The 25895-nt window shown below is 38.3% G+C and overlaps 1 protein-coding gene across 5 annotated transcripts in view; it reads right to left on the bottom strand.

The window, feature by feature from the left end:
- The window catches only part of PDE7A (phosphodiesterase 7A), a 91698-nt gene that overhangs the window by 8303 nt on the left and 57500 nt on the right, over positions 1 to 25895 (bottom strand). For all 5 annotated transcript variants that reach the window (XM_007527375.3, XM_060200824.1, XM_060200821.1 and 2 more), the window contains 7 exons: positions 22398 to 22493; positions 19325 to 19425; positions 14033 to 14164; positions 13754 to 13845; positions 8862 to 9006; positions 7903 to 7999; positions 4945 to 5025 (listed from right to left, as the gene is read on the bottom strand). In XM_007527375.3, the coding sequence (XP_007527437.1) occupies positions 4945 to 5025; positions 7903 to 7999; positions 8862 to 9006; positions 13754 to 13845; positions 14033 to 14164; positions 19325 to 19425; positions 22398 to 22493 (744 nt within the window). The remainder of the gene's footprint in view (positions 1 to 4944; positions 5026 to 7902; positions 8000 to 8861; positions 9007 to 13753; positions 13846 to 14032; positions 14165 to 19324; positions 19426 to 22397; positions 22494 to 25895) is intronic.

Here is a 25895-nt window from a genome sequence, read left to right as displayed (position 1 = left end):
CTTGGAATTTACTTTTGTATTTGGTGAAATATAGTGGTTCAGTATCATTCTTCTGCATGCTTTAACCCATTTTTTTCCAACACCATTTGTTGAAGAGACTCTGCTTTCCCCATCTTTCTCTGTCAAAGATTAGATGTTCATAGTTGTGGGGGCTTACCTCTGCGCTCTCAATTCTATTCCACTGGTCAGTGTGTCTATTCATGTTCCAGTACCAAGCAGTTTTGATGACAATGGCCCTATAATACAATTTGAGAACTGGGAGTATGATGCTTCCACTTCTGTTCCTTCTTCTCAAGATTGTTTTGGCAATTCTAGGTCTTTTCTGGTTCCAGATAAACATTAGTAGCATTTTTTCTATTCTCCTAAAAAATGTGCTCAGGATCTTGATGGGGTAGCATTAAATCTGTATATTCATTTTGATGATGTTATTTCTTCCAACCCATGAACATGGAATACCTTTCCAGTTCTTTGTGTCACTTTCTATTTCCTTGAGTAGTGACTCATAATTTTCAGTATACAAGTATTCCGTTCTTTGGTTAGGTTTATTCCTAGATATTTTATTGTTTTTGTTGCTATAGTAAAAGGAATTTACTATTTCACCTTATTCTAACATAAGTGTTTGTATAGAGGAATGCCACTGACTTTTGAATGTTAATTTTGTAGCCTGACACCTTACTATATTGCCTGATGATTTCCAAAAGATTCTTGCTGGATTCTTTAGGTTTTTCTGTGTATACTATCGTGTCATCTGCAAATAAGGAGTGTTTGACTTTTTCTCTTCTAATCTGTATCCCTTTAATTCCTTGCTCCTGCCTGACTGCTATGGCAAGAACTTCCAACACTATGTTGAATAGTAATGGTGATAGTGGGCAGCCCTGTCTAGTACCTGATCTGAGAGGAAATGCTTCCAGTTTTTTACCATTGAGCATGATGTTGGCTGTAGGTTTGCTATATAGAGACTCCACTATCTTCAGGAATTTTCCATCTATTCCCAATTTGTGTAGCATTTTGATTACAAAGTGATGTTGGATTTTGTCAAAGGCTTTCTCTGCATCTATTGATATGACCATGTGGTTTTTGGTCTTGCTTTTATTGATGTGGTGAATCACATTGATTGATTTATATATATATTTTTTTTAATTTTTTTATTTAAGAAAGGATTAATGAACAAAAACATAAGGTAGGAGGGGTACAGCTCCACACAATTCCCACCACCCAATCCCCATAGCCCACCCCCTCCCATGATAGCTTTCCCGTTCTCTAGCCCTTTGGGAGCATGGACCCAGGGTCGTTGAGGGTATATATATATATATATATATATATATATATATATATATATATATATATATATATATAATTTATATATATTAAACCAACTTTGCATTCCTGGGATAAACCCCACTTGGTCATGATGAACAATCTTTTTAATATACTGCTGTATCTGGTTTGCGAGAATTTTGTTCAGTATTTTAGCATCTATGTTTGCTGGGTTAGCATGAGGGTGCCTCTTCCCGGGCGCATACTCTCTGGGTTGGAGAGAACTCGACCAGAGCCAGCCTGGGCTGCTACTCATTCAGTGACGCAGGAAAGAAGACTCATGAACTTGTGGCAAAGTGGCAATGCAATGTCTTTATTGATCAGAGAGCCAGTGCTTTTAAACGGTAGACTTGCAAGTGTCAAGCTGGAAACAGAAATGGCTAGGAAAGGGTGGAGAAAGGCAAAAGCTGGCTGGATAGATATGAGAATAGCTGTTCCTACCCTCTTTTGTGGGCCATTGGCTTGTATGATAGTTTTCCATCCTTTCACTTTGAGTCTGTGTTTGTCTTGTTGAGTTAGGTGGGTTTCCTACAGACAGCATATTGTTGGGTTGTGTTTTCTGATCCATCTTCCTACTCTGTGCCTTTTAATAGGTGAATTCAGGCCATTGACATTTATTGATATTAAAGATTGAAGGTATTTTAATGCCATTCTTGTAGAGTTTTAGAGTGTTCTGATATATGGCATGTTTATGGTGGTCTGACTGTTTATAGGAGACCTTTCATCAGGACTTCTTTCAGGGCAGGCTTGGTGATAGTTGATTCTTTCAATTGTTGCTTGTCTGCGAAGGTTTGTATGCCTCCATTTAGTCTGAATGACATTCTAGCAGGATACAGCAGTCTTGGTTGAAAGGCTTTCTCATTGAGCACTTGATAGATATCTTGCCATTCTCTTGTGGCCTGTAATGTTTGTGTGGAGAAGTCTGCTGCTAATCTTACGGGTTTTCCTCTGTAGGTGACTCTTTGTTTTTCTCTTGCAGCCTTCAGGATCCTTTCTTTATTCTTATTCCTTTCCATTCAAAGTATGATGTGTCATGGCATTGTTAAGTCTGGGTTAATTCTGTTTGGGACCCTCAGGGATTCTTGAACCTTTATGTCTTTTATGTTGTCTAGGCTAGGGAAGTTCTCATCAATTATATCCTGAAGAATGCTTTCTTCCCCTCCCTCTCTTTCTTCCTCTGATAAGCCAATAATGTCTATATTATTTCTTTTGAAGTCATCCCATAGGTCTTAATCCCTTTTTGAGATCTCTTACTTCTTTTGCAGTTGTCTCTAATCTGTTCTCAATCTTGCTAATTCTGTCTTCAACCTCATTTATTCTGTTCTCTCTCCCCTCTGTTTTCTAGAGTTCATCTATTTGTTGCCCTGTTATGATACTGTTTTTTCTTGTTCAGCTAGTTGTGTTCTTAGCTCAGCTATTTCAGCTTTCAGCTCTCTAATAACCTTGAAATAATGAGTGTTTTCTTCCAGAGTCTCATTTGTTGTTTCTGCATTTCTGATGACAATTCTTTCAAACTCTTTACTCACTCCTGTGACTATTTCCTTAACAAGCATTTGGATGTTGACCTCACTATTTTGTGGTTCAACCTTTGGGGGTCTTTTAGATAGACTCTTGTCCTGGTTCATTTCTCTAATATTTCTTCTTGTTGGTTTTACCATTCTATATAGTATGTTATGATGTCCCTGTCTCAGTACTTTTCAAACTACTGATCACTCTTGCCTGGATTGACTTGTGTCTAAGTAAGGTACTTAAAGAGTTCACAGTTGTGGAAATTAACAGTTGTTTCAATCCCTGAGTTAGAGCACAGGGGCTGTTAAAAGCCTCTTTTGTTCTTTTTCTTCCCTATAGGCTATCACTTCAGCAAATTTCACTGTACTTTCCATTACAGTTACAGTTCACTCAACAACCAGTTTTCAAGTGCATCTGGCTTCAAACTTCAGTGCCAGACTTCAATAAAACACCGCTAAAAGCAATCCAAAATCCTGGGAGCTATGACACACATATCTAGTGCTCTGCAAAGGACGTGAGGGCAATCTGGCTGCAAATTGCCAGGGTTGAGTTAGCTGATCTGGCTGGTTAGGCGTGTGTGCCCTTTTGTCAATGTGCTTCCCTCCCGAAGCTGCGCTCCCCTGCTAGAACTTCCAAGCAAGCTCTCTAGTGCTTTGCAAAGCTCGAAGAAGGGTGAGTAGCTCTGACTAAAGAGTGGAAGATGAATGCTAGGGCCAGGTGGTGGCAAACCTGATTAAGTGCATACACTACAGTGTGTAAGGACCCAGTTCAAGCCCTTGGTCCCTACCTGCAGGAGTCAAGCTTCATGAGTGGCAAAGTAGAGCTCCAGGTGTCTCTGTCTCTTTCTCTGTCTCCCCGCCACCCTTCTCAATTTCTCTCTGTCTCTATCCAATAATAAATAAATATTAAAATAAGGCAATGATTGTGGGGCAAATAGCATAATGGTTATGCAAAAAGACTCTTAAATATGTGGCTCCCAGGTCCCCAGGTTCAATCCCTGCACCCCTCCATAAGCCAGAGCTGAACAGTGCTCTGGTTAAAAAAAAAAACAAAAAAAAACAGGGAGTCCGACAGTGGCACAGCAGGTTAAGTGCACACGATGCAAAGCGCAAGGACTGGCAGAAGGATCCCGGTTCGAGCCCCCGGCTCCTCACCTGCAGGGGAGTCCCTTTGCAGGCAGTAAAGCAGGACTGCAGGTGTCTGTCTTTCTCTCCCCTCTCTCTCTGTCTTCCCCTCCTCTCTCTATTTCTCTCTGTCCTATCCAACAACAATGACATCAATAACCACAACAATGTTAAACAAGGGCAACAAAATGGAAAATAAATAAATAAATATTTAAAAAAACCCAATTACAGCTAAAGAGAGTACACTTGAGTTGACTCTATGAGAGAGAGAGAGAGACAGATGTACTAGAAGAGGGGGTGGAATGGAAATCAGAAGAGGCATAATGAGAGATTAAACGGTCCCAGATTGCTATAAGGAGTTAAGGAAGATGGCTAGGGAAAAGACTGAGAAGATAATTTGAGTCTATAGTATAAGAGGCCTGTAGAGAATGAAAAATTAAATTTAATCTATAGGAAGTGATAAAAGAGAAAAGATAGGTAATAAAAACTGGTTTTCAATTATCAGCATGTTTAATGGTTAACTTTTTCACAGAAAAAAAATGGCAATATCAGAATCACATGAGCTTCCAAATATATTATTTCAGATTTAAAACAGTAACAGTTATTACTGTTTATTCTTCAAAATTATGCTTTTTATGTCTTTTGCACAAATTAAAATATAGGGACAAAAAGGCTAAAGGATAAAATCATTTACTTTTGGGGGCTGGGGGTTTAGATCATATTTTCAGGCGGAGTTAGAGATATCCAGAGGCAGAGAGGAACGGGAGTATCAAAGCTTCCTTCAATGCTTGAACCTGGGTCACATACAAAGCAAAACAGTGCGCTATCCAAATGAGCTATCTTGCCATCCCAAGGACAATATTTATTACATTACATAAATAAACAGAAATGAACATACTCTTCAAATTTTATATTTCGAATGTGTACTTCTCCTTGATAAAATTAAAATCAGCACCATTTTTCTACCCAGCTGTATCTAATTATGTATAGTTACCAATCTGGATGTTGGCCATTGATTCCGTCTGACGATCACAAAGTGGACTCACACCCAAATGATACTTTTTTTCTATATCTCCTAGAAATTTAATAGAAGGAAAATAATTATTAATATAGAATATGACTATTGATTGAATGTACAGAATTTTCTTCCTAACTATACATTCCTTAAGACAATCAGAACATATCTAATCCTCATGAGGAGAGCTCTGTTTAATTAACTAATTAATTTTCGATAGAGGCAGAGAAATCTAGATAGAAAGGGGTGATAGGGAAAAGACTTGACCACTAATGAAGCTGCCTCCCTTCAGGTGGGGAATGGAAGCTGAACCCGGGTTCCTGCACACCGTGATGTGTACACTCAACCAGGTGAGCCACCACCTGGCCTCTCATTTCAAAATTTTATGTTATTCACACAGCAGAGGTTGCAGAACTGATATCATATTTTAGATGAAGGCAGAGTCAGCTCTTTATTTCCTGCTACCCCATGTCTGTTGTATGCTTTACATTGGGTTGTTCTAGTTCTCCCCCGCCAAGAGAATTGGATCAGTCCTGTTAGTTTCGCGGGCCCGCTTGGCCCCGCCCCGAGGAACCCCGAGAGGGTTCCAGAGTTACAGAGTTAGAGAGAGTGTTGGCGCTGCCGCGGGGGAAAGAGGCAGCAGAGTTCTGTTTGGTGATTAGTTTGTCTTAGTTTATGAATCGTTGTTCCTGAATAAAGAAATACAGCTTCCCTGCCCAGCCGTATGTCTCTGGTCCTCTCTGTTACCCGCCCGTGAAGCTAGCCCGGCCAGCTGGAGCCTCCGAATTTTAACAACACATGTCTGTAATTCTGTCAGCATTTCCAATTCAAACTAAAATTTCTTTATATGAAATGAAAATCCTGCTTCCTAGTTGTAAATTTAAAAAATAAGAAGTACTACTTGGAATTAATAATGCAAAGCTGGGGGAGTGGGTGGTTGATGTCTCATTAGATAGAGTACAAGCTTCGCCATGCCTCAGGCCTTCAGTTTGAGTCCCAGCACCACATGAGATTACCAAGGACAGCACAACAGAACTCCATGGGTGGTAGGCAGAGCAGCGCTTTGGTACTGCTACCTCATTTTCCTTTCTTCCCTCCCCCTTTCTCATTGTCTCCCTCTCTTTCTCTAAAAATAAGTAGAATAAAAAGTGGGCCTGGAGGGGCTGGATGGTGGCACACCTGGTTGAGTTCACATGTTATAAGGCACAAGGACCAGATTCAAGTCCCTGGCCCCCACCTTCAGGGAAGTAGCTTCATGAACAGTAAAGAAACGCTGCAGATGTCTCTCTCTCTAACTTTCCTCCTCTCAATTTCTCTGTTTTTCCGAAATAACAACAACAATAATAACAATAATACAGTTTCATGCCCAAGGATCTGAGGTCTCGGGTTTGATCATCAGCATCACCATAAACCAGAGCTGAGCAAAGCTCTAGTGTCTGTCTGCTTCTTTCTACCCTTCTCATTAAATAAAGTCAATATTAAAAAAAAAAAAAGACTGATAAGAGACTGACTCTCTCCAGAAAATCTTGTCATTTGTGACCACATGGTTGGACCTTTAATGCATTAGGCTAAGTGAAATGAATGTCAGGTAAATACTATATTATTTCTTTTACTTCTAATTTTAAATATTATTATTTATTATTGGATAGAGACAGAAATTGAGAGGGAGGGGAAGATAGAGAGGAAGACAGACAAAGAGACACTTGCAGTACAGCTTCACCACTTGTGAAGCTTTCCCCATGCAGGTGGGGACAAAGGGCTTGAACCTACATCCTTGTACACTGTGATGTGTGCGCTGAACGAGGTGTACCACCGCCTGACTCCAAGGTAAATACTATATTATCACCAACACCAAAACTCAGAAACACAGAACAGGCTGCTGTTGTCAGAGGCAAAATGGGTGAAGATGGTCAATATGTAATGAACATTGCGGTAACAAGTTACTATTGCATCACACACTTGAAAGTTAACAGAGTAGACAAGTCTTTTTTTTTTTTCCTTTCTGCCACCAGGGTTATCACTGGAGCTCGGTGCTGGCACTACAAATCCACTGCTCCTGGGCAGCCATTTTTTCTTTCTTTCTCTTCTTTCTAATTTTTATTAGGACAGAGAGAAATTGAGAGAGGAGGACAGAAAAACATCTGCAAACTTGCTTCAGTGCTTGTGAAGTGTCCCCCGTGCAGGTAGGGAGTGGGGGCTTAAACCTGGATCCTTTTTTTTTGGTAATATGTGCACTTAATTGAGTGCATCACAGCCTGGCTCCTGGACAAATGTTCTTACATAAGAAAAAGAAATTTGCAATTAGGTATTATGTTGAATGTTAACTAAACATACTATGGTAATCATTTCACAATATATTTAAATATCAAATAACTGTGTTATACACTTGAAACTAAGAAGTATGTTATATATTGCTGACATAGCTATGTAAGAAATGTCTTACATGTTGCTCACATGATCATGTCTTCCATACATAACAAGAATGGAAAAAAGGTCAGAGTAATCTATATTTATTTGTAGACACATGTGAATACTCCATAACAGAACTACTAATTTTTTAAAAAAAATGTTATCTATTATTTAATAAGACAGAAAGAAATTTAGAGGCGAAGAGGTGATAGAGAGGGAGAGAAAGAAATACTTGTTACTCTACTTCACTGCTAATGACGTTTTCCCCCTGCAGAGAGGAACCTGGGTCCTAAAATCCTTGCACTGGGGAACATGTAAACTCAACCAGGTGTGCCACCCCCGTCCCAAGAATTACTAGTTTCAAAACAGATGCTTAATTTGTACAATATGACTACATGTACATCTACTGTGAACTGCCACTACAAATTTCAGACATCTATTGCTGGATTCCTATACTTGCTAAGCTTTTCATTCACATGGCGCTATGAAATGAGTTCAATAGATTATCAGTCAACACTGTTAACTTGCCTTGATGGAAGAATTCCTCTGTCACTTTTTCACTCCACTGTTTGCTCAATTCCCATGTCCGACATGGGTTACAAATATCAGCACATTTCAAAGCCATCTAGAAAGAAAAATATTAAAAATTATAATAAGAAAGGAAAGGTAAAATCTCATTTTCACTAAATTAAAAGTATCTTTAATCAGGGGGCAGGTGAAAGAACACTTAAAGAGAAGAAAATACTATAATAGGTAAATCACTATTTTATATTAATTCTGTTACTAGGTCTACCAATACAATACTAATTGTGCCTGTGTAAGACTGAATGTAATTAATTATACAATCTATGCAAAAAAAAAAAAAGAACAAGAACTGGATTGACTAGAGTTGTACAAACAACTTAACCAACACTCCCAGGTTTTAGATATGAGAACTTGCTAAGATAAATGCTTTTTGTTGATTTATTATCCTATCCTGAAAACACTGTTTCCTGCCAGAAGTCTTGCTACAGAAACCACAAAAGCAATGGTGCTTTTCCAGGAAGCAGATTCACCAGTGATCATATATTTTTTAAATATTTATTTATTCCCTTCTGTTGCCCTCGTTGTTGTTACTGATGTCGTTGTGTTGGATAGGAGAGAAATGGAGAGAAGGGGGAGCCTGGGGGGGAGAGAAAGACAGACACCTGCAGATCTGCTTCACCGCCTGTGAAGTGACTCTCCTATAGGTGGGGAACTGGGGGCTCGAACCAGGATCCTTATGCCGGTCCTTTATGCTTCGCGCCATGTGCACTTAACATGCTGTGCTACTGCCCAATTCCCTCCAGTGATATCTTTTGAAAAATGCTTTGTTAATGAAAGAAAACCCCACAGCTTCCCCTCAATATTTAACCAGATTGAAAAGCTAAACTGAAATATATCCTTTTAAAATTAACTCTCCTATCAGTCACCCTAGGAACAGAATTACTTCTAAGCCTTCATTTTACCTGTAAAACCAAATGCCGATGTCTAGCATCTTCTAAGAGTAAGTCCCCTCTATCCAGATGAGTCCTAAACAATGACAAATACTCATTTTGGCGACTGATGTCTGTGGCTAGTATCAAAGCACCTATCTGAGTCTCCATTTGTTGCCTGAAATTAGAGAAATAGAGAAAACAAAAGACTTTCAGTTAAATTGTTATTTCGTTATCCTTTTTTCTTAAGCTTGGTGCTCAGAAAGTTGAACTAAACATTTATTTATTTATTTTGATAGAGACAGGAGAAGTTGAGAGGGGAGGGAGAGCTATAGATGGAGCAGTAGACACCTGAGCACTGCTTTACTTCCCCCCTGCAGGTGTCTATTACTCCATCTGGGTCCTTAAACATTGTAGCATGTGCACTCTACCAGGTGTGCCACCACTTGGTCCTTTACTGAACACTCTTTAGATAATCTTACTGCCTTTCAGCCTGTAATCTATTACTAGAAATAAAATTTGACGATTTTTTAAAGTTTTAAACTAAAACAAACACCAAGAGAGTTTGGAGGAAAAAAAAATTAATGTAACATATTCCAAAAGGATTCTTTATTTTGCCAAGCAAGGCAGAATTATTTGCTTTAAAAATATCTATATTGGAAGGGAGGGGCTGGGATACGGAGATCTGGTGGTGGAAATTGTATGGAGTTGTACCCCTCTTATCCTATGGTTTTGTTAATGTCTCCTTTTTATAAACAAATAAAAAAAATAAAACCAAAAAAATATATATATCTATATTGGATCCAGGTATTGGTAACCTGCTATACTACAGGTTACCATGTGCAAGGACCTGAGTTCAAGTCCTAAGTTCACACCTGCAGAAACACAAAGAAGCTCTATGAGTGGTGGCACAGTGCTACAGGTATCTTTCTCTCCTCTGTATCTGTCTTTCTCTTACCCCTTATACAATAAATGACCACTAGGAGTGGTGGAGCTGTGAAGGCACCCAGTCAGAGAAGTAAGTGGTGGAGCTGTGAAGGCACCCAGTCAGAGAAATAACCCTGGTGGCAAAGAAAAAACAAGTTGCTATTTAGATTGGTATGCTGTTTGAGAAAATCCCTTCCTGGAAGGTGTGCTGCATAAACAACTTTGCTATGTATGTACTTTTTTTTCTTGGATAGAGACAGAGAAATGAAGAGGGAGGAGGGAAGGAGAGAGAGAGGAATGAGAGAGAGGGAGAGAGAGAGAGAGAGACTCCTGCAGTACTGCTTCACCACTTGTGAAGCTTTCCCCATGCAGGTGGGAACCTGAGGCTCGAACCCAAGTCCTTGTGCACTGTAATGTGTGCACTCAACCAGGTGGGCCACCACTGCCTCCTGGTTTCTTTTTTGATGACTGAGATGTGAGAGGCAGATGAAGGCCAAAACAGAGAGACTAGCCCATTCAATAAATAACTCCTACAGAAGGTGTTTTTTTTTTTCATTAAGATGCTTGATTCAAAGTAGATTAATGTCATCACCAGTCTGAAAAAAAATACATTCAACTGTACATTCAGGGTAAAATTTTAAAAATTAATTAACTGTATATATATCCAAATTTTCTAGGAGGGAAAAAATAATACACAAAACAACAAATACATCTTATCATTAAAAACACCTGTCAGTTCGAATAACAAGACAAAAATAATTCTGCCTTTTGTTTCAATAAGTCATGATGACCATTATTTATAATTATTAGTACAAAGCATACAATAAATTAAAAACTCACAACAAGAAATACTAATAAAACAAACCCTAAAGAAAACATAAAATAATGCTATTGTACAGCAGTGCTTATTTTCAGGTTTTATTTTTAATGAATCTGAAAATTCAACAGAATTATCTAAAGTCAAACATGATAAAAAGGGAATAATGAAGAAAAGAACATTTAAATCAGCTTAGTCAAGAGAAATATTATTTATATATAAAGACAGTCTATGGATTAGGCAACTTTTTTATATTTGTATTACAGCAAAAAACAATTTTACTTACCAGAAGTACTGTCATTAAGTCCAAATGGTATCCATGAATAAAGATTAAAAAAAAAAAAAAAAACAAAGTCCAGCTTTTTTTTGGTGTGGCCATTTTATAAAACACTATTTCAATGGGTCATAGAGACTATTTTTTATAATTATTAGTATAGAGCAGACAATACATTAGAAACTCACAGTATTAAATACTAATAAACCTAAGGTTTTCTTTCAAGTTTAAAGGAGAAAAGGAGGGGGGCCAGGTGTAGCGAATTAAGCACACATGCAAGTGCAAGGACCGGGGTTAAGAATCCTAGTTAGGGGCTAGGGCGGCAGTGCAGCACAGCGGGTTAAGCCATGGCGCAAAGCACAAGAACCGGCATAAGGATCCTGGTTCGAGCCCCCGGCTCCCCATCTGCAGAGGAGTCACTTCACAAGTGGTGAAGCAGGTCTATAGGTGTCTTTCTCTCCCCTTTCTGTCTTCCCCTCCTCTCTTGATTTCTCTCTGTCCTGTCCAACAACAACGACAGCAATAACAGTGATTAACAGTGATAAATAACAAGGGCAACAAAAGGGGAAAAATGGCCTCCAGGAGCAGTGGATTCTTAGTGCAGGCACCAAGCCCCAGCAATAAGCCTGGAGGCAAAAAAAAAAAATCAAAAAAGAATCCTGGTTAGAGTCCCAGGCTCCTGATCTGTTGGGGGGGGGGGGGGTCACTTCACAAGTGGTGAAGCAGGTCTGCAGATACCGAACTTTCTCTTCCCCAGAGATTTCTCTCTGTCCTATCCAACAATAGAAGCAGCAGCAACAACAATAACAAGGGCAGTAAAATGGAAAAAATGGGCTCCGGGAGCAGTGGATTCATAGTGCAGTTGCCAAGCCCCAGCTCAGACAACCCTGAAGGCAAAAAAAAAAAAAAAAAAAGGAAAGGAAAAAAAAATAGCTTCTTCAAAAATATTTATTTACTTATTAACACAAGATATGGAGGGGAAAGAGACAAAAAACCAGAATATCACTCTGGCACATGAAATGCCAGAGCTTGAACTTGGGACCTCATGCTTCTGAGCACAGCATTCTGTTCACTAGCTACCTCTTGGACCCCAACACAATGGTTTTTCTCTAATATTTATGTGTATTTTTTATACCTCAACATTTTTCTTAATATAGATGGTTTACATCTTACTTGTGCACTTAAATACTGCTCATGGCTAGACATTACTAAAAGTTTTTTTTTTTTTTTTAATAAACTCAATAGAATGATGGTTGTTAACATGAGCTTTTGTTAACAACCATCATTCTATTGAGTTTATTAAAAAAAAATCAGTTGTTTCTGGGAATGTGCATGGTGTAGCGCCTATGAAAAGCAGCATGGAAATAAGAGGAAATACCATATAGCTCAGCAATACTATACCTAGGCAAATATCTAAGGGACATGAAATCACTAACTTGAAGGGACATATGCACTCACTGGTACATTATTCACAATAGCCAAGGGCTAGAAGTATCCTAAGTGCTCATTGGCAGATGACTGGATAAAGAAATTGTGGGGTGTATCCTTAATGGAATACTACTCTGTAATTTTAAAAAGAAGATATTGTGTCCTTTGGGACAAAATGGATGCACTTGAAGTGATGACTCTTAGTACTGTAAGTGAGGAGGTGAGGGACACCTACTGGATGGTTTCAGTCATATGAAGAGTATAGAGAACTGGAACGAGTGAACTTGCAAATAAATAAATAGATTTTGAAAATTTAAATAAATAGCCCAACTGCAAGTTGTTTCCATGATATTGTGAAAATTATTGTGGTGGACTTGGTGTGGGACTAACCTAACAATTTTACAGTGGCCTCATCACAACACTGGGCCAGGCATGACATGATAGTGTCAATACCCACAGGAAATTTAGGGAACTCAACCTGCGATATCTCATGTTAGTGAAGCTTAATTAAAACATGGAAGCTGAAGTATAAATTATTCTGTTTCAGAAAACAAAACAAAAACAGGTTGGTGCATTTTGATTAATGTAATCACTAGCAAATGGAGAAGATCTATGAGGATCCCTCCCCCCATTTAAAGGAAAACAAGTATCCTCTTAGCAGATTTTGAAGTATACTATAGAATAAAAGACCTATAACTGAGATGTTTATGTCTGAACAAATAGGTTACTGAGTATTAAAATAATATAAAACAATTGCACAGTCCTATAAAATGATATCTTAATGTTTAAGGGAGCTATAAAGTGATCACAGAATGGACTACTGAAAGTCTGTAATAAAATCCTCTCCTAATAAATGTATATATTCAGAACAATAAACATAACATGTCAGAAAAAAATCTTATAAACTAGCATTTATAGCTGTACTCTCAGTCATTATTATATTTCAATAAAAAGCATTAGTAATCTAACATGCTAGAAAATAACCACAGCAAATGTTTATTACAGCTGACTGAAAGTTTCAATGATTCAAAAAAGAAAAATCATCCCAAATATATCAATTCTTTTCATTCACCGCCTCCCATTTCAGGCAAACTTCTACTCATCACTCCAGGCCCAAGTCCACTGACAACCTATTCCTCTCACTTCCCCACCCCCAAGCTCACTGTCTGACTTAAGCCCCTAGCAAATGAATGACAACTTACACATTAAATTTAACAAAAAATTGAAAACTGCAGGACACCTAAATTTATTTTAATTTTTATTTATTTTTTAATTTCTTTATTGGGGAATTAATGTTTTACATTTGGCAGTAAATACAATAGTTTGTACATGCAAAACATTTCCCAGTTTTCCATAGAACAATGCAACCCCGACTAGGTCCTCTAGGACACCTAAATTTAGTAGCAATATTAAGTAAAATGTGTTGCTGCCAATTTAACTGCTATAGTTCACAAATAAAATCTGTCTTGAGCAACCTACCTTCTTTCTAATGGCATATGTGAGAATAAACCAGATTCTCTCAATAACCCCACTGCAGATCTCCAGTGGTGATTTTCCAATACTGAGGTATTCTATTTAAAAAAAAAAAAGTGTATTTCTGAATTAGTAAACGGTGATTTTCCAAATAGCAGCACTTGTAAGTAGTATTAGTCAGATTAACACTCTAAAATTCATGGAGAGTTTGTTAGTATTACCATTAGCTCTTCAAAATATAAAACACTGATGAGAAAAATTAAACTTGGAGAAGATTGCACTAACCTTGTATAAGGTTGCCAAATAATGGTTCGTTTTGATAAGGAAGGGTTGATTAACACCTGGATGATCCAGATCATGAGTGGCAGCTGCAATTAAGCTCAACAAGATGTCCCAAGGAGTTATAGAACTGGCAAGCTGAGGTGTGACAAAAGAGAATTACTTACAGATATAACTAAAAAAAAAAAAAAAAAAAAAAGCCCATTACAACAGATTTCAAAGAGCCCCAAATGAAAGTACTGACAAGTTCTTCCTTTTTGTGCTTTTCAGTTTATTGCATTCTATGATGTTTCACCTCTTGCATAATGACACTTGGTCGAAAATATTTTTATTTAGGTTTACACTATGGCAATGCTCTCTAAACTTTTATGGTCCTATATCCTAACAGCAAAAACTTTAGAATATAAAACCACCAGTAAAAGTAAACTTACTATTATTCTGAACTAACAAACTGCACATGATAAAATATTTCTTTCACAATTAATCTGAAGTTGTAATTTCAATGATGAACATTTATATTTTATTTTAATGCCCAAATAGGTTATTATTTTTTTTCAATTCCCTTGTCAAGTTTTTCTCAGTTTGAAAAAGAAAGCATGGGATCCGTGAGGTGGCACAGTGGATAAAGTGTTGGACTCTCAAACATGAGGTCCTGAGTTTAATCTCCAGCAGCACATGTGCGAGAGTGATGTCTGGTTCTTTCTCTCTCCTCCTATCCCTCTCATCAGTAAATAAAATATAAAAAAAAAAAAAAAAAAAAAGAGCATTGGAGCTTAAATCCCCTAGTAAACTATAGTCACTTGAAGAGAATTACTGCTATATTCTTTACAGCTAGCATATAGAGAGACTCAATGAATAGGGAGAAAATGGTGTAAAAAGTATCTCCTCTCTTTAAGACTATTTAGGAACTTTTATGAGAAAGAAAGAGAAAGCAGAGCACTACACCAGCATACTTGGTCCTAGGGACCAAACCTGGGGCCACATACATTTAAGTCCCGTAGCTTACCTACTAAGCAATGCGTTGGCCACTATTCTCTCTTTAGAATATATGAAACCACTAACAGAAATAAATAGAAACCATCCTGCACATGAAACCATCTCCCGGCCCCAAGATATGAGTGGGTCTGGCTATAGCTGTCTTATGAACATGTATCTTATTAAACCAAGTATGAAAGGGTTATGATAGCTACGACTTAACTGAATCAGAATGGATGCGTGAAAAGACGACAAGCAGCAGCAAGGAAGAAAGTAATTCTGTAGAACCAGGCTCAAAAAAATGATTTATGGGAGTCGGGCGGCAGCACAGCAGGTTAAGCATACATGGTGCAAAGCACAAGGACCAGCGTAAGGATCCTGGTTCGAGGCTCCCCACCTGCAGGGGGGTCGCTTCACAGGCGGTGAAGCAGGTCTGCAGGTGTCTATCTTTCTTTCCCCCTCTCTGTCTTCCCCTCCTCACTCCATTTCTCTCTGTCCTATCCAACAATGACGACAACAATAACAACAATAATAACTACAAAAATAAACTAACAAGAACAACAGAAGGGAAAAAATAAATAAAATATTTTAAAAAATAGTAATAATTTATGACCACACAATCTCAGGTAGTTTACAGGGTTAAAGGGCTAGCAACTGAAATTAGAAAAATAAGGAGATAAAGACAACAATGAGATACAACTTCACTTCTGTGAGAATGTCAGACATCAGAAAAGGTAACAGCAGCAAATGCTGGAGAGGTTGTAGGGTCAAAGGAAACCTCCTACACTGCTGGTGGGAATGTCAATTGGTCCAACCTCTGTGGAGAACAGTCTGGAGAACTCTCAGAAGGCTAGAAATGGACCTACCCTATGCTCCTGCAATTCCTCTCCTGGGGATATATCCTAAGGAACCCAACACACCATCCAAAAAAATCTGTGCACACATATGTTCTTGGCAGCACAATTTGTAATACTCAAAACCTGGAAGCAACCCAGGTGTCCAACAACAGATGAGTGGCTGAGCAAGTTGTGGTCTATATACACAATGGAATACTACTCAGCTATTAAAAACGGTGATTTCACTGTCTTCGGCCCACCTTGGATGGAGTTTGAAGAAATCATGTTAATTGAAATAAGAAACAGAAGGATGAATATGGGATGATCTCAGTCTCAGGCAGAAGTTGAAAAACAAGATCAGAAGAGAAAACACACGTAGAACCTGAACTGGAATTGGCGTATTGCACCAAAGTAAAAGACTCTGGGGTGGGAGGGTGGGGACAATACAGATCCAAGAAGGATGACAGAGGACCTAGTGGGGGTTGTATTGTTATCTGGAAAACTGGGAAATGTTACATGTACAAACTATTGTATTTACTGTTGAATGTAAAACATTAATTCCCCAATAAAGAAATTAAAAAAAAAGAAAAATAAGGAGAAGCAAATGAATTCTTATTACATATGAAAGAGAGTGAGTTGAAGAGTCAGAGTAGCACGCTAGTACATATGTGAAACCTTGGCCCCAGTAAACAGATAAACAGATAGTGGTACCAGAGTTGAATGGATAAAATAGTGTCTGTGTTCCTTGTTAGCTACCTCTCACCCCACCTAGCCTAGCGTCCTGCATCATCTGGATCACCTCACTTCCTGTATCTGGCTTCTGGTTGGCTGTGGCTGGCAGGATGAGAGGGGGGAAAAAACCCTGACAGTCCTGTATATTGGGTTAAACTCCTGCGTATTAGAGAGTACAGGATTTACCTCCATCGTTTGATGTGCCTGGCATTATGGTGATTACTTGTCAAGCCCTCCCACAAAACTCAGACTTCAAGATAAAAAACTGGGATAGGGGCCGGGCGGTGGCACACCTGGTTAAGTGTACATGTTCCCATGCAAAAAGACCCAGGTTCAATCCCTCGGGCCCCATCTGCAGCTGGGAAGCTTCACAAGCAGTGAAGCAGTGCTGCATGTATTTCTTTGTCTCTCTCTTCTTCTCTACCCCAATTTCTCTCTGTCCTATCAAATTAAATAAATACAGTTAAAAGGTAAAAAAAACTGGGGCATTTGGGAATATACAGCTGTCAAAACTATACACATGAAATGTATGCTATTTATTTCTCTACTGTCCATCAGGGTTACTTGTGGGGCTCAACAACTACATGATGGCTCTACAAGTCCTGGTAGCTAATTTTCTTTTCTTTCTTTTCTTACAGAGACAGAGAAAAACAAAGAGGATGAGGGGAAAGAGGACAGAGAAAGAGATGCCAGCATCAGTGCTCCATTGCAGATGGAGACTGGAGCTTGAACTCGGATACTTGCTCATGGGACTTCGTGTGTGTTCTAGCTGATGTCACTTACTAGTGAGCCCTTAAACATGCGTGCGTTTTGTCACTTCATGTAAGTTGCACTACAATAAAGTTGATTTAAGAAAAAGCTATGACACTTATATACTTTCAAAATCAATGACTTTTGATATACTCCACAATCTCTTATAACTCAGATAACTATCAAGTGAATGGTTGTATTCTCAAGTTAGCAACACGTTGGACACACTGATTATCCAACCTGCCTTCTCTCCTAATGTCTAGCTAAAAGTCATGGTCCAGGAGTAGATGGACTAGAAAGACAAGCTAGGGAAGCGGATGCCATGGGCAGTCATGGGTTTTGTCAACATCCATCGCCAATGATGATTTACAAATCTCTATCTCTGACTCTGGCCAGACTCTTTATTCAGCTCTCTTTTAAACATCTCCATTTCAATGCCACACAGGTACACTTCACTCTACATATCCAAAATAGAACTAATCATTTACCAGTCCTGCACTCAAAACTTGCTCCTTTTCTACATTCCTACAAGACAGACTTCCATTCTACTCAATTACCCAAACTAGTCTCCATGAACTACTTTCCCTGTTTGATTCTTTTCCCCACCCAAGACACTCAGACACAACAGCCTCGTCATTCTAATTCCCAAGAGATTTTATGAACTATGCACTTCTCTTCTTTCCTAAAGCCACTTTCTAGCTTAGGCCACTCATTCTCTCTAATGGAGCACTAAAATAGCTCCTAACAGACACATTCAGGTTTCTAGTTTTGTCTGATTTATTTTTACATCACTGCAAGGCTAATTTTTTTAATCAGTGATTTAACAATGATTTACAAGATTATAAGATTCCAGGGCTATAGCTCCACATTGCACCCACCTTCTAAGTTCTGTTACCTACCACCCGGCCCCTTCCCCTCACAACCATCACCGTCGTTCTCACAAAGTCTTAAGAGTCAATCCTTCCTTCCTTCCCTATTTTTTTTTTTTTTTTTAACCAGAGTGTTGCTCAGCTCTGGCTTGTGGTATAGGGTATAGTGTGGGTGACTGAACCTGGGACTTTGGAGTCTTCAGCATGAGAGCCTCTTTCCATACTCATTATGATACTCCCCACGCCCACCCCGTCACTTTATTTATTTTTGCAAGTTCATGTGTTTCAATTCCCTATATGCTACATGTAAGTGAAACTATCTGATAGTTGCTTTCACATCTTTCTTTACTTCACTAAGCATAATTACCTTCAGTTCTATCCATTTTGTCCCAAAGGACAGAATATCATTTCTTAAATTACAGACTAGTATTAGGATAATTAAAAAAAATTGATTTATTTATTCCCTTTTGTTGCCCTTGTTGTTTTATTGTTGTTCTTGATGTCGTCATTGTTGGATAGGACAGAGAGAAATGGTGAGAGATGGGGAAGACAGAGAGGGGGAGAGAAAGACAGACACCTGCAGACCTGCTTCACTGCCTGTGAAGCGACGCCCCTGCAGGTGGGGAGCCGGGGGCTTGAACCGGGATTCTTATGCCGGTCCTTGCGCTCTGCGCCACATGTGCTTAACCCGCTGTGCTACCGCCCGACTCCCAGGATAATTTTTAACAGTCTTGCTTCCCTTCTGTAGCTGCCTATTCACTCACTGTACCAGACCAATGCTTTCTTGTTTTCATGAGAGCACATGAAGATCACTGTAAATGTGAAGTGTTTTAATACTTTATTGAAAGTCTTGTATGAGTTGGTTCTTGCATGGCCTTCTCTCTATTCACTCTCAACAATTTTTCAGCAGGCACATCTGGAAACTTCATCTACTTAGATCTCACTTATGTGAAGGCAACTTGTGACTCTGAGATAAACTATTAACTTGAGGAAAAGTATTTGTGTGACCTGGGAGGCAGTGCAGTGGTTTGAGTCCCAGCGTCACATATGCCAGAGTGATACTCTGGGTTACTTCCTCTTTTCTGTCTCCTCTTCTTCTCATAAGTCAATCTTAAAAAAAAAAGTCAACAACTCACCTTAGGTTCTTTTAAGTAACAGTGCATGGCCTGAGTAACATCTGCAGCATGTACTGCATTGTGGTAAGGATTCTGACTGTGGTAATCTTCTTGAATCATAACTGCAGCAAAGAAGTAAGACATCAAATTTAATTGTAAGTGGGAGGCATGCACAAATACAAAGATTTTTCATGTGGCTATTCTCTTAAGGGTTCAGACTCAAGAGAAATAATAAACCTTCATAACTCATGCATACACCTAAACAATCATACCACTCTGATGCCTATCTTGTTTGAAAAATGTTAAATAAGAAGTTCTGTCAAAATCATAAAATAAACACTTGTGTTTTTCTCTTTAAAAATAAAAAATTCAACAACAATTATAACTACAACAATAAAAACAACAAGGGCAACAAAAAGGAAATAAATAAGTAAATAAATATTAAAATAAAATAAAATAAAAATTCACAACCTGGGAGGTTGCGCAGTGGTAAGGCACAGGACTTGCCAGCATAGGCTCCTGACTGTGACCCTTAAAGACAGCATGTGGTGGAGTGGCGATCCGGTTTTTTCTGCTAAATAAATTCTATGTAACATACATGAATCTACAGCAGGAGAAATGACATAATTGTTACGCAAAAAGATTTCATGCCCGAGGCTCCAAAGTCTCAGGTTCAATCCCTCACACTAACAAAAGCCAGAGCTGAGCAGTACTCTGGTAAAATAAATGAATAAATAAATCATGGACTTATCATGGCACCAAACTCATTTTTAAATGTTTTAAAAAGAGATCTCTCCTCTTTAAAAGATTCAATAAGAGGGGGAGTTAGAGAGAGAGAATCAGAGCACCACTTTGGCACATAGCATGCTGGGGATCAAACTTGCGACCTCGTGCTTTAGAGTCCAACACTTTAACCTTGTGCTACCTTCAAGATCACTCTTCTTTTTAACTTAAAAAGGAGTTTTCAGTTGAGTAAGAACACTCTGGTTCATTCTATATATATTTATTGTGCCAGGTAGTGTTCTAGGTATTAGAAATCATCAGTGTACAAGAATCTTTATGAAACTAAAACTAAGACATACTGGGGACTATGAACATGATTTTATGGGTGTTTCACCAGTGAGTTAAGTTTTGGATCTGTAATGAGATTTTTCCATAGTAAGAATGATCCTTCTGGCCACGAAGAATTAACTGGAAATATCACTACACTAGGATCAGGCAGGATGAACCTTCTTTCTGTTAGTTTTGCCTTGTTTGCTCAGTGTTTGCTATGCTATCATATATCATAAAGTAGGTTAGGATTAAAAATAAAAGTATCCCTGTGACCATTCAACATATATGATCGTTCCAATAATTTACAATTGCATATATAGTGGTTTCTTTTCTTTCTCTCTCTTTTATTTTTCCTCCAGGGTTATTGATAGGCCTCAGTTCCTGCTCTACAAATCACTATAATCTTACTGCCATTTTTGATTTTTTTTTGTTTTTTGTTTTGGATAGGACAGGAAATTAAGAGAGGAGGGGAAAATAGAGAGGGAGAAAGATAGATACCTGCAGACCTGCTTCACCACTTGTGAAGAGACGCCCCTGCAGGTGGTGAGTCAGGGGCTCGAACTGGGATCCTTGTGCTTTGTACTATTTACACTTAATTCACTGCACCACTGCCTGGCCCCTATATAGTGGTTTCTAAGTAAAGTAGTAATGAAATTCCAGCTAAAGTGATGAAATACAGCTCATGGTGAGTGGGGAAGAATGTTAGAATGCCTACTTATAAATCACAAATTAGCATACATTAAAAGTTTGCCAAAAGTCCTAATTAATAAATTTATCTTAATTTGGTACTTAAGAGGAAATAAAACATCTTTTTTTTTTTCCTAAGAAAAAGACAGTGCAAGGGCCATAGCACAGTAATTATCCAAAAGATTTTCATGTCTGAGGCACTGAGATCCTAGGTTTAACAGCCAGAACTACAATAGTTAAAGTCAAGTAGTGATTTAGTTTAAAAAATGCTTGTGCCACTATTTTCTATCATTTTTTAAAAGAAGTATTTCAATTTATTTCATATGAAATAGTGAATTTCACATGGTAGAATGAGATGTCAGAGCACCACTCCAGTACATGTGGATCAAACTGGGAGCCTCAAGTATAAAAGCTGTATGATTTATCAGGTAAGCTATTTATTTCCCTGGCCTCTAACATAATTGACTGGTGAAAACCACTAGCTTTCCCCCATTATACTTAGTTCCCTCATTAAGTAAACTGCGCACTTTAAAACACACTCAGAATAATCTCTTAAATTCATTTCTGAAGCTCTGAGGTCCCAGGATAAATCCCCAATCCTACTAAAAGCCAGAGCCGAGCAGAGCTCTGGTAGAAAACAAACAACTAACTAAATAAATGTATTTATTTATGTATTGTCAAAAGATCTCTGGAATTAGAAAAAGAGGAGTTCTAATCTTACAGAGTTCTGGCCTGCACATTTGTGGGAAAGGACAAGAAATTGTGCCATCCTTGCCAGAAAGCTCTGGCTAGTATGAGAGACTGACTGCAAAAGTGTCCAGTGTCTTCAATGCACGGCTTAGGCCCTCTGCAGCTTTCCTGCTCAGATATGAGTGGTTCCATCCAGCTTGTCACCAGGACTTAGCTGCAGTGAGGGCAGGGCAGGGAAGAGCCTGCAGCACCGGGGGAAGATAGCTCTCTTAGAAAGTGGCCACTGCTCTTTGAACAAGCTCATCTGGCTACAGAATATTTTTTGTTTTGTTTTCAATGAGAATACACTATAGTACCAAAATCTTCTGTCCTCTTTTGATTTAGTGGAAGACCATGCAGAGCTCAGTCAGATAAGAGCCATTGTCTCAAAAGAGTTCCCAGCTAAGATCTACAAAGCTACTATGCAACTCATCTGTTGCCAGCTACCTGTACACCAACCAATCAGTTAAACCAAAAGCCACATTCAATAGTCCTGCAGAATCAACAGCCAAACAAATGTGTGTGATTTTAAACCATTAAATTTGGAGTGGCCTGTTTTAGAGCCGTCACCTACAGAAATGACATGAAATTTAGACAAGTTCATGTGTAAGTCATTTTTACTCACCTAAAAATCTACGAAGTTTCATCATATCTAAATGGAAGTATTCAATTAATCCATGAAGATTAAATAAGTGAAAGGTTAAACTTACTAGACTATTTCCTAAAACGAAATAAGAAGAGATATTAGTGGGAAATACATGCTAACACAACATGGGCTTTTTTTTTTTTTAATGCAATGTTTTAATACAAGAATTGATGGCAGGTGACTTGCAAGAACAACACAGTGGCGTTACATGAGTATAAGATACCGAATTATTTTTCCATTTGTGAACTTAGTTTACAGTGGAGAACTCACCCCGCCCTCTCTCTCTTCCTATATGCCTGGGCTCTTGTGCATGATACTGCTGCACTAGACCAGGTGTGCACAGCCTGAAAATACTAACTTCTACTTTAGGACGGCTTTGACTCTTTCCTTCCTCCCTTCCTTTCCTTTCCTTTCCTTTCCTTTCCTTTCCTTTCCTTTCCTTTCCTTTCCTTTCCTTTCCTTTCCTTTCCTTTCCCTTTCTTTCTTTCTTTCTTTCTTTCTTTCTTTCTTTCTTTCTTTCTTCCCTCCCTCCCTCCCTCCCTCCCTCCCTTCCTTCCTTCCTTCCTTCCTTCCTTCCTTCCTTCCTTCTTAGCCTTATTTTATTTGCTAGGGCAGAGAGAAATTGAGAAGGAAGGGGGATATGGAGGGAGAGAGACAGAGAGACACCAAGAGCACTGCTTCACCACTTGTGAAGCTTTCCCCCTGCAGGTGGGTCCTTGGGCAATGTGACACATACACTTAACGAGGTGCACCACTGCTCAGATCCAAAGTTTTGCTAATTGAACACTGGTTTACAGTATCACAAGATTTTAGGAATAGAGTTTCATATGCATACACATATGTTCACACAACTCAAATACCTAACAAAGTTAATGTGGCACTATACCAAATTAATCCTTAAAGTATATCTCTGATACTGCCTTGCTTTAAGTTGCCCAGAGCAAACCGCTTTGGCTCCAAGTCTGGGTGCGACCATGTTAGGCAAAGGTTAAGCTTAGTCTTAAAGACACAGGGTTAGGAAGAGAGATTGATACTCTCCTCAAGAGAAAAAACTCTAGACTCAACCACTTCTCTTCCCCATCCTCCCAGCAGATAATTTGAGGGTATGTTGCTTGGGATGAGGGCTGGGAAAGGATTTCCAAATTAGGCAGAATTTTATAACTATAAATGCAGTAGTGCCTAGCAGGAGCTGGGTGGCGAAGCACCCAGTTAAGTGCACCTGCCACCATACACAAAGACCTGGGTTTAAGCTCCCAGTCCTCAGCTGCAGGTGAAGTCGTGAAACAAGTGTTGCAGGTGTCTCTGTCTCTTTATCTCCTCCTCTGCTCTACATTTCCCTGTCTTATCAAATAAAAATAAATGAACAAATACTTTCAGACATACTACCCAGCAATCTTATTTATTTATTTTTTTTGTTTTACTGATGAAATAGTTCTTTCACATTTTTTTCTTTTTTGGTTCTTCCAGTTTTTAAAATGTTAAAAAAAAAAAAACCCTTTTCTATTCCTCTCAAACTTTTATTATACATATTTCCCATCCACCCCCTTCACAGATAAAACAGAAGTCTGCAGGTCCTTTTCTTCCAAAAGTCAACTCTCCCCTCCAACTGGCAGCTTCCTTTGGTTCACCAAGTATAATGACCAATGCCCTGCCACCCACTAAATCAAAATCCTGGGTTGTCAGTAAAGTCCTGACATATTTTTGTATAGAAAACCACACTGTGACTTACTCGCTAACCCAATAATTTCCCTTGTAGTTCCTCAGTAAACATCAGTGTCATATATGCTCTAGATTCTCTAATCTTTGAAACAGGCCAAATGTCTGACTCTCTCTGGTTACCTAGTGGTCACTTCATTTCCCACCACAGCTTAGTTTTCTGAGTTGCTATACACTACGGGAATTTCACCCTTTCCTTATACCCTTTTGTCACTAACAACTGAAAACATACCAAGTGCAGAAATTAAATTTATAAAAACTACACTTTTTCATAAAGCCTATAATTTTCCTCCTAAGGTACAACTCTCTATTCCTTATACTTCCTGTTACAGCTCTCAAAAGCTTTTGTATGTCTTCTATCAAACACATTTGTCATACTCTTAACAGACCATTTCTGAGGGGGTAAAAGTTCAAAACTTACTGCTAGTATTCAGACAATAAAACATAAAGATGATTCTAGAGTTCTCTAGAGAAATCTGTGATTCTTATTAACATGTATCACAAAACAGAACTATTGATAATTACACAGTGGAAAACTTGTAATGCTTACGAAGGTTAAAGGACTACTGGCTAAACTTATTTTTCAAAACTGCCTAATCAATTGTTCATAGACATCTACAGCAGAGGGGGAGTGAAAATGAATTAGAACTGTGAGCAACAGTGGAAAGAATGTGCTGGACAAAGAGCTTTTTAAAACTACCTGATAAGCTCTCTCTGAGTGGGAAGAAAAAAACACTTCAATTGTTTTTTAAAATCAGATGTTATAGTGCATTCTAACAATAATGGGTCATTTGGCCTAGAATTACTTATACAGTGAGCTATATATTATCACTGTAGTAGTGACAAACTACTAGTGATAAACTTTTTGTATAGACACACAGAGATATTTCAGAACGTATATTCTGCATATTCAGGTTATTACATGGCTGTCCCCAAATAATTTTTCAAAACCTAGTGAAACAAGTTATCAATTTTTAGGGTAAAAAAATTGAAGGAAAATTACAGTCTAATGGTAAAATAACCCTTTTGTGAATCTAGGCCAACTATAGTAGGAAATATATGAAAGGAAATAATCCAGTGATTATACAGAAAGGTCTTCACACTTGAAGCAAAGGGCCTAAATCCCCAGTACTATCAGAAACCTAAGTTTAGCAGTCCTCTAGTAAAAGAAAAAAAGAAAAAAAAAACTTGCTATGCCCTCCACCAATAATTTTAAAGGAATCTGACAAGTTCCAGTCTGTATCAAATTGTAAGAATACATCTAACATTAAAGTCATTAAAAACAATTTTCAGCTCATAAAAGATGAATCAAAAAAATTTTTATTGAGGTGACATTGGCTTACAAGACTATAAGTGTTTTTTGCAGTATAGCTTCACATCTTTTTAAATGTCTATTCCCATACTCTACCTGCCACCAAAGTGCCAGTATCATTCACTCACTACTCTACCTGCTGACTGTGTAATATCAATAACAAAGACCATTAGTCAAAGAAATACTTCAAAACAAAACAAGTACTAGCTGGTGCAAAACAAAAAAGAAAGAATGGAAGGGAAGAAGAAAGGAAGGAAGGAAAAGAGAAACAGGAACTGAAGAGTTATTTGATATGGAAATTGAATCACCGGAAATGAAAATTCCATGTATAAGAAAGTTACCTTCATAATATATCAAAGGCTAGAATAGCCAAAGGTAAGTGGTCCTTGACATTTTAGAATGTGAATTTAGATAGGCAGTGGAATAATTAGACTACTTCCATAACACAG

Source organism: Erinaceus europaeus, chromosome 1, assembly GCF_950295315.1.
Source record: "Erinaceus europaeus chromosome 1, mEriEur2.1, whole genome shotgun sequence".
NCBI lineage: Eukaryota > Metazoa > Chordata > Mammalia > Eulipotyphla > Erinaceidae > Erinaceus > Erinaceus europaeus.
This window is presented reverse-complemented; position numbering and strand designations above follow the sequence as displayed.